The sequence below is a fragment of the Dreissena polymorpha genome, chromosome 7 (genome assembly GCF_020536995.1).
Source record: "Dreissena polymorpha isolate Duluth1 chromosome 7, UMN_Dpol_1.0, whole genome shotgun sequence".
Taxonomy (NCBI): Eukaryota; Metazoa; Mollusca; class Bivalvia; order Myida; family Dreissenidae; genus Dreissena; species Dreissena polymorpha.
The window spans coordinates 55,970,036-55,979,460 of NC_068361.1; the positions used below are offsets into that span (position 1 = coordinate 55,970,036).

Consider the following 9,425-nt stretch of genomic DNA (forward strand, 5'->3'; position numbering starts at 1 on the left):
AATGGCAATGACATTATGGCCATTGACAATGGCATTGAAATTATGGCTATTGACACTGTAACTGAAAGTATGGCTATAGGCAATATCATTGATATTATAGCTATCGACAATAGCATTGAAATTATTGCTTTGACAATTTCATTGATAATTTAGCTATTGACAATGGCTTTGAAATTATGGCTATTGACAATAACATTGCAAGTATGGCTGTTAAAAGTGGTATTGCAATTATGGCTGTTGAAAAGGGCATTAAACTTCTATGATCTCATTTTGTCAATTTCAATTGTTGACTGGTTTTCAATTGTCCTTCCAGGTTTGTACATAGTCGGAAGTCGGATTCGCGCTGATGTAGTGATCGAGGACATCTTGTGTTCTAACGGCGTCTTACATATCACCGACAAACTACTACACCTTCCGACCAGGAACATTGTGGACGAAATGGCGGTGCAACCTGGCCTTGGGTAAGCTATCAATGTATAAAACAATAAGAGCAATTGTGACTACAATGTTTTCGATAATCAATGTACAAATATGATGGTAAACAATCCATTTTAAAAACGCACGGGTTACGTATTCATGATCGTGTGATCATTACATCAGTGAGGCTATTGTATCTTATATATTGTATCGAAATGAAACTGTTCTGATTAACTTTGGTAGCGTTTTTGAAGTCAAGTAGTTTAAATGTAGCGTTAGTCAGTAATGATATCTATACTACGGGCGTTATTAATATGGCATTGCCTTAAAACTAAAAATGCGAGTTGATTGTAGTATTACTGAAAGTATCGAAAAGTACCAGTACGCTTTCTTTTAATTTGATAAAAAGTTAAAAACAGAAGTATGTAACAACATTTGGTATTTTTCTTTAGGGTTATGACTGGAATTCTCGATGCCATTCCGTCTCTGAAACAAATTCTGAAGGACACGAGTAAAACATTCACCATGTTCGTGCCCAGTGACGACGCGTTCACACTGCTACCCGCCCATCGGGCTCAGAAGCTGCAAGACCCCTTCTTACTGCAACTATTCGAATACTTATTACATATTTCACTATATTAATCAATGGAATATTTGTGTAATATCTTTGCAAAAGCGTATTGTTGAGCTTAAATTTAGACTTCATAGCTGTAATTATGGATTTTTCACTGCAATTTGTTTTCCAAAACAACTATTTAACCAACATAAAATGATCTGAACAAAATACGAGTGAATATATAAATCTTTGTAATCATACAACGCATCGTAATTACTTCTGCGCATTATGTGTCTGTTAAAACCCATAGACACTCAAACTCAACGAATATTTCGTGAATATATTTCCAAAATGAAAAGTTAACACATACAAAATCAATGTCTCTTATAGCAATTGCCAACATTTCAACGCTAGATGTGGTCTGGTAACATAAATTTAACAAGATACAAAGTGATTTTTTGGGGGGAAAACATATTCAACACCTGTTTCATGAACCATTTTATTGTTCGTGTGTCGTATGAAAACATATCGTAGATGATAAATTTAAAATTTAAAAAATAATAGAAACGCACAGTTTGTATCTCGTTAAATCTATGTTGGCATACCACATCTAGCTTTGAAATGTTAGCTATTGCTATAAAGAAAACTGATTGTGTATGGGTTAACTTTATTTGACGAAATCTTTCGAGGAATATTTGTTGATTATTAGTATTTATGTAACTTTAAATATTTTATATAATATTCAAGTAAGTGAATCATTACATCATCCATAAGAGGTTTATATGTTGGGTTCTCTACAAAAAAGACTCTGTTGCATATAGATGCATTGAGTCTCGCTTTGGGAAAACGGGAGTTAATGCATATGCGTAAAGTATTTTCCCAGATTAGCTCGTGCACAGGCTTATCAGGGAAGACACTTTTCGCTGTTATGCTATTTTTCGTTAAGAGAAGTTTCTTCGTAGAGCGAAAATCAAGTTCAGACGTAAAGTTTCGTGCCTGATAAGCATGTGAGGACTTCAAAGGCTAATATTGGTTGACACTTTACGCACATACATTTAACCCCGTATTATGCTTTTATTTCAGATACTAGTAGTTCGCTCACATGTTATTTTCGGCTCTTCATTATTCCTGGAGCAGTTCCGTGTTTACTCGAAATTTTCATCTCTGACAGGCGATCCGCTCTTTGTTCTACGTGAACAGGAGAAAGGTAATACCATGTGTACGAAATTGTTTATGGCTTATCACCAGTAAAACATTGCATATGTTTCATTAGTTTGAGCTATAGTGCATATACATACAAACATTAATATCAAGTTACTTTATGGATTTTTGTGTTTATCAAGTTTAGTCAGCAACTCAATACCTTAAGTTTGTAAGACTTAAGCTCTTAACCGGACTTGAATTAAGTAACTTGTATATCTGACCTCCCAAATACGGCAACTGAATTTATGGAAATGTCACAAATTTATTGATTAATATAAATATAAGCACATAGCAAATTGCATACTTCATTAGCACAATCACAGAAATGAGTGTAAAAAAGAACATTTATTTTGTCATCATGCAAACACTGGAAAGAGCCAACAACTTACCCTGGTTAAAATAATGTCTGAGTGAGCTATAGGTTTGCCATTTAGGCCAGCATTGGTTTTTAACGAGTGCTTGTATTTCTCATCTTCCAGTTTTCGCGGTCAGTAGCAATGTCCGTGGGGCTGTCATCAGGTCCGACATCCGGTGCAGTAACGGGATCATCCACGTGCTGGACACGCTGCTGCAGTTCCCCTTCTAGACCGTCGCTGAAACAATTGAGATAACCAACAACCTCTTGTACGCCATTTATACTTTAAAGTTTTCTATGTTAGTAAGCTCGATAACACCGGAAGCATATAGCTTATTGAACAAAATATTGAGTCGTTTTCACGGGGTTCACTATTTCTTGGGCTCAATTTGTCGTTGTCGGCTCGGATACTACTTAAAAGTAAACTTGGTACTCTTAAGTATATCACAATGTAGTTACCCGGGTACTTTTAATTCTTCTACTATGTATTAATAAGGCTACTCTTTAGTATACTACAATGTAGTAACCCGGGTTTTGTTGAGTATGCTAGGAAAGACATGTGTCTATCTAGGTTTAATGGTTTAATTACTAAATTCATGGTGTTTACGTTGAAATGAGACTCAAAGTCCTTAGCTATCCGTTATACACCAATCGACTGTAGTTACCCGGGTTTTGTTAAGTATACTACAATGTAGTAACCCCGTTACAGAAATATGCATACAATCATTCGGCAAGACTCCATGGAAATTTGTAGTTAATTTTCCTTACCGCGGGTACTTTGCAGTGTACTTAAGAGTGCCCGGAGTACTCATACGTAGTACCTTTGGCGACTATGACCATTCGAGCATTACTAGGTTTCTTTGAAGAACGCCCCTAGCGCTGAGATCGAACCCGGAAACTTCGGATCGCTAGGTCGACATCACGCCATCGCGATACTTCAGGAGTCTTTTTCTATTTAAGTATGCGTTTTTGATTGTCGAATACTTTTATACAATTATTAAGAAATGCATCGATGGACGGATAATGAGCTTATGAGCTCTGCAAGAACCTAAAAGTTTTTAAAATGTTCCTTCTTCTCAGTCTTACGCCTTAAACCTAAATTTTTATTTAGTCTTACGACAGTTTTCTTCAGATTTATCGGTAGTCTTAAGACCATTATCATTATATATATATATATATATATATATATATATATATATATATATATATATATATATATATATATATATATATATATATATATATATATATATATATATATATATATATATATATAGGTAAACTTAAGTTTTATTTTTACAATTTAGTCTAATTCTTTGTCTCAAGTCTAGAAGTTGGTTGGGGAATACGGGGCATGGTTTGAAATCATTTCAGGCCTTTCCATGACATGATAATGAATGTCGATGACCTCAACACGTGGTCCAACTCGCACGACACGAATCTCACTCTGCTGATTCCCAGTGCGAAATTAATAGCAAGTCTCTCAAACTTCCATAGAAGTTACATAAGCGCGGAACCAGATATGGATAAAAAGGTAGGTTAAAATACACTAGACATTTGCGCGGTTAGTTGAAACATATATTTCAGCTCTGTTTAATCGAAAGCCTTAGAGTTACTAAGACACTTTCGAGTCCGTTTTATTTGTGCATCCAGTACATGATGTCTTTGAGTCGATTTCGATAACACTTTCTGAGTTGGAATCGAAGCCGGGACCCCCTGATCGCTAGGTGGATATCAACCTTCGCGCATAGATTTGACTTGAACCACCATAAGCTTGATCAAATCCCTGCCTTCATAACCAACCACGTGATGATAGCCGAATAACGTGGCTTAATAATTTCCCCGTTGTTATTTTTACTTTTTATATATATTTTTTTAATTAAAATCCTTAATTCTGCACTATTTTCAAACGAAAATGATACTACCTTTTATAATATAATACTTAAAACAATCCACTCGAATCTGGATGGAGTTTCACATGATGTCAGATATTGTATGTGAGAGAATGGAGCGACAACGATGCGTGGAGTTTGGGAGGAAATAACTTCGCGCTGATGAATAGCAAGTTCCAAAGAACCCAATACAAATTACATAAACGCGATATCGGACATAGGCATACTTGAAGTTTACCTACATATATGTACTAAAAAAGAAATAAGTTGATATTTTCTCCAAACGAATGTATTACAAAGGATATGAAAACAATATTTATATGCATGATTTAAAATATGATCTCTCGTGAATTAAAATCGATAATCCACTGAATCCAACAAATATCCTCTATGTCATAACCTTATAGGTATTGGGATCATTGTCGTATAGATTATGTGCATGTTGTGTAATTGCATAGTCACTTATAAATGTATCATTAACTGAATGGTTAAAACTGTTTGAAACCGTTTAAAACTGTTTTTAATCATTCATAAAGCTGTTTTATTCCAGTATATTGAAATATATTGTTGCTGTGTGTCCTTAGGACCATTTCAGATTTGCATAGCGGATTTACCTTAATCCATGTGCGTTGTCTTCCGAGATAAGCCTGTGCAGTCTACATAAGGGATTAGGGACGAATCTTTGCGCTTTAACTGGATTTTCGCTAAGCAGAGAAGTCCTTTAAAAGAAAATTACAAAAAAAAGCGGAAAGTATTGTCCCTGCCTGTGAAAACTGTACAGCCTTATGTGGGACGACATTACTTTACGCAGATGCGAATCGGCAAAATAATATAACGTTATGTTTTGCTTTAACAGTTATTCAACAGCCACGCACTGCCATCTATCACGTTAAATCAAGCGTACATGGACGCTATGTTTAGTGGCAGTCGAGTTTTCTACACAGAGAATCGCTACGATACGACCTTTACCTTTGTAAATGTGGACCCTACCAATAGAACGGGTAAATAGATATGCTTTATACGTGAAAAAGGCAATATGACATTCATTCCACATATAACGCAATATAACAAAATATATAACCGGTTCGTGGTGGGGCATGTTACATCATATGGAAAATTTAAGATACAGCAACATTTTGCTTTGATAATAAAACACGTTCGAAAGCAATTGGAGGTAAAAAAATCTAACCTTTATCTCTCTTAGACCAGAGATTGGGTTCTTTTGGAGAAAAATTGTAAATTATAGTTTAATGACATGGATTAAAAAGTGTAATTTAAAATTTGAAAAGTGTTTTCGAATACGTTTAAAAATTGTATTTTATATGCTCCACATATGAAGATCGGAATACACCCACAAGATGAGTAAACATACACACACACAGTTTATTAAATCTAGGTGACTTAATCAGTATTAAACAATAATACATTTTTTTTAAAGATGTGAATTGTATATTCCTAATGAGAACGCCAAAAATAAAGAAAAATATGTATACATGCATACAATTTAAACGGTAGCCTATACAATTATTTGATATCAAACATAGTTTTCAACTTCAACGATTTTTTGTTATCGTCGTTATAAAACTATTGCTTGTATTTACTTCATGAAGTATTTAGAAAATAAACACTTAGGGTGGTTATTAAGTCAATAAATGTTATGAGTATGTTGTATAATGAGTTTTTTTTTGTTTTTAATAACTTTCGAAACAAATTACTTCTGTTGATATTTACTTCACTACGAACGTGGTTTATATTGTAGTTCTTATATCATAAATAACTTGCACTATGCACACGATTTCACAGAAATTACTTCTTTTGATATCGGCTTCACGAAGAATGTGGTTTATAGTGTAGTTAATGTTTTTTTTTAAATTACTTACCTTTCGTACGCTTTGACAGAAGTTACTTCGGTTGATATCGGGTTCACGAATCTCAGACAGTCTTTCGACCTGGTGCGTGACGGGATCGCGTGCAGTAACGGCATTATCTACGTCATCGACGGCTTCCTGAACTTCCCGCTGAATGACGCTCACTTTGAGTTGACACATCAACCGGATATAAGGTTTTTCCAACAATATTCAGTTAGAGATCTTTCATGCATTCAACCGAGGAATTTTTGGCATTATCGTCATCATCGTCATCGCCATCATCATAAAAAATAAGCTTTATCATGACAAACATCACTTTAATCAGCTAATATATTATTTTCGTCAGGGAGATTAGATAATACTTTTACTACTTATTATAAAAATCATAGCAAAAACCACGCCCATTAACACCATCCGCATCAATAATATAATGAATCCAATCTTTGTATACGTTTCATGCACTCTGATGACATTAGGTAACATCATCGTTTCTATCATTATAAAATGATATCATGTTTTGTGCGCCCGGTTCTGTGATAACGGGGATTAAATGAGGTAAAGTGTAATCCCATATTTAGCCGTGCAAACTGCAGGGACGACACTTTCCTCTAAACTTGATTCTCGCTAATAAGATAATTTGAACGAAAAATACCATAACAGCGGAAAGTTTCCTTCCTGATAAGCCCATGCGGGCTGCACAAGCTAATTTGGGACGATGTTTTACGTACACGCATTAATCCCCGATGTCCGAAATTGAGGCTAATTTATATTTATATTTCAGTCTTGGAAGCGATCAGCTTCTAAAGCTCATACCGAGCGACTCCGGTATCGATCTGACGTCCTTGAAGACTATGTACACGGTGTTCGTTCCCTCGGACTCCTCGCTGGACCCCCCAGCATCTCAGTAGGCCAGAACTGGAGTACATCAACGCGAACCTCACAAAGGAGGCGAAGATGGCTGTAAGATTGTTTTGTTAAACATGCCGCGTCATGCGAAAATGGGTCATATGTCATATGCGGCCAGCGTATCGCCAGACCAATCTGCGCTCTCGCATATGGAAGAAGATCTATTTTCGCAGACGCCATTTGTTTTTTCTTCTTGATAACGTACCCGTAATAGGAACTCTCACTGAGGGCAATTTTTAAAATTCCCAAACGCCGAAAAATTCCCCCCAAAAAGAAGAGAAATTACGTCAGTGTCGTTTCAAAAGCATACTATCTACAAATAAACAGATACGATGAGCACTAAAATTGAACATTTCAGCAACAAGAACATGTATTATTTAGATTGGTTTTTGCAAGCAATTAAGGCGACCCATAATTCCCAAACAAGATTTCACGATGCTAATTGTTCCAAATACAGTTTTTTCACGATATTTTTTCCTAATAGGCTAAAAAACGTTGCTGTAAGAGAGTATCGAAATACGAGGCGCGTCAGGCGATAATGGGTCTTATGGCGTATGCGGCCAGCGCAGCTTCAGGCAATCTGCGACGTCACAAAGGGCAGAATACCCATTTTAGCACGAAGCGGGCTCATATTGTAAAAATGAATATTTCAGAAATAATTTCAGGAGAGTAATTGCTGTAACCGTCGGCTAGTTTTATTGTACGATACTGGTAATAAATAACATAAAATATTTGTTAAATGATTACAGATGAGATCCTGTTGGATCATGTTGATCAAAAATGCCTCGCGTATGGTATTATCTTACCATTCAGGCGCAATATCATCTCAGATAACACAGCATCAAAATGCTTAGCTAGGAATAAAACTTAGTTTGTATGAGCGTTTATTGGCCGATAATTTACTTATTCCCAATCTAACATGACCTGAAACTAGACATTACCTTACCTGGCACTAGATTAAACACTAGACCTAACACTTGACCTGACATTAGACCTGACGCTTGATCTAACACTATACACAGCACCTGATCTTACACTGGACCTTGCACTAGACAATCCGGTAAACCTAGCACAAGACCTGATGACATGATAAAAACTTGACACAAGACATTACACTTAACCTGACATTAGATTTTGCATTTGAATTAAGGACCTTATTAAACTTCAAACGTGTTTTATAGAGCTTGTATTGACTATTGCCAACATACACAATATTTCACCGTTATTCACTATATCGTTTTTCATTTTGTATAGATTTAAAACAATACACTATTTTTCATCGCATCATATTAAAAAGACGAATATTATAAATGTATATCATTTAAAACATATATAACATATAAAGGACAAATACCTTAAACAACATATTATTTGTTTACATGTCATTTTCGTTTTATTGTTTGACCAGATCGTTCGCCGCCATATCGTCCCCAACCAAAAGGTGGATTCCGACAGCATCATCGACGGCTCCTTCAGCGCTTACGCAAGCAGCAGAAATATCACAGTGATAGCCAGAACTGACGGTACGTTGACTTTATATGACACCCATACATGTAGCTAGATCTGACAGTCAGTGACCATATCCCAGTGATAGCTAGAACTGTCGTTGAGTGACCTTAGCCCAGTGATAACTAGAACTGACAGTAAGTTGACTTTACATTGTATATCACATCGATAGCTAGAACTGTCGGTGTGTTGTCTTTAAATCACACCAATACATGTAGCTAGAACTGAAAGTAACTGTTTAAATGATGGTGAGTGGCCATATCACAGTGAAAGCTAGAACTGACGGTGAGTGACCATATCACAGTGATATTTAGAACTGACGGTGAGTGACCACATCCCAGTACTAGCTTAAACTGACGGTGAGTGACCATATTCCAGTGATAGCTAGAACTGATAGTGAGTTACTATCCCAGAGATTGCTGGAACTGACGGTGAATGACCATATAGCAGTGATAGCTAGAACTGACGGTTAGTGACCATATCAAAGTGATAGCTAGAACTGGCGGTCAATGAACATATCACATTTATTGCTAGAACTGATAGTGAGTGACAATATCCCAGTGATTGCTAGAACTGACGTTGAGTGACCATTTCACAGTGATATATAGAACTGATGGTGAGTGACCATATCCCAGTGATTGCTAGAACTGATAGTGAGTGACCATATCCCAGTGATAGCTAGAACTGACAGGGGCTAGGCTTATTGATCGTCGTATGGCATT

General features: G+C 36.1%; 2 protein-coding genes across 2 annotated transcripts in view; both read left to right on the top strand.

The window, feature by feature from the left end:
* Positions 1 to 1,059, top strand: part of LOC127839720 (uncharacterized) — a 121,052-nt gene extending 119,993 nt beyond the window's left edge. Inside the window, exons 5-6 of the mRNA XM_052368104.1 lie at positions 314 to 461; positions 870 to 1,059. Of these exons, the coding sequence (XP_052224064.1) occupies positions 314 to 461; positions 870 to 1,059 (338 nt within the window). The remainder of the gene's footprint in view (positions 1 to 313; positions 462 to 869) is intronic.
* A 2,134-nt stretch (positions 1,060 to 3,193) lies between these two features.
* LOC127836906 (uncharacterized) lies at positions 3,194 to 8,715 on the top strand. Its single transcript, XM_052363554.1, has 6 exons — positions 3,194 to 3,490; positions 3,906 to 4,065; positions 5,280 to 5,424; positions 6,323 to 6,485; positions 7,073 to 7,251; positions 8,606 to 8,715. Exons 2-5 carry the CDS (start codon positions 3,919 to 3,921, stop codon positions 7,197 to 7,199), a joined length of 582 nt encoding a protein of 193 aa, XP_052219514.1. The 5' UTR covers positions 3,194 to 3,490; positions 3,906 to 3,918; the 3' UTR covers positions 7,200 to 7,251; positions 8,606 to 8,715.
* The last annotated feature ends 710 nt before the right edge of the window (positions 8,716 to 9,425 follow it).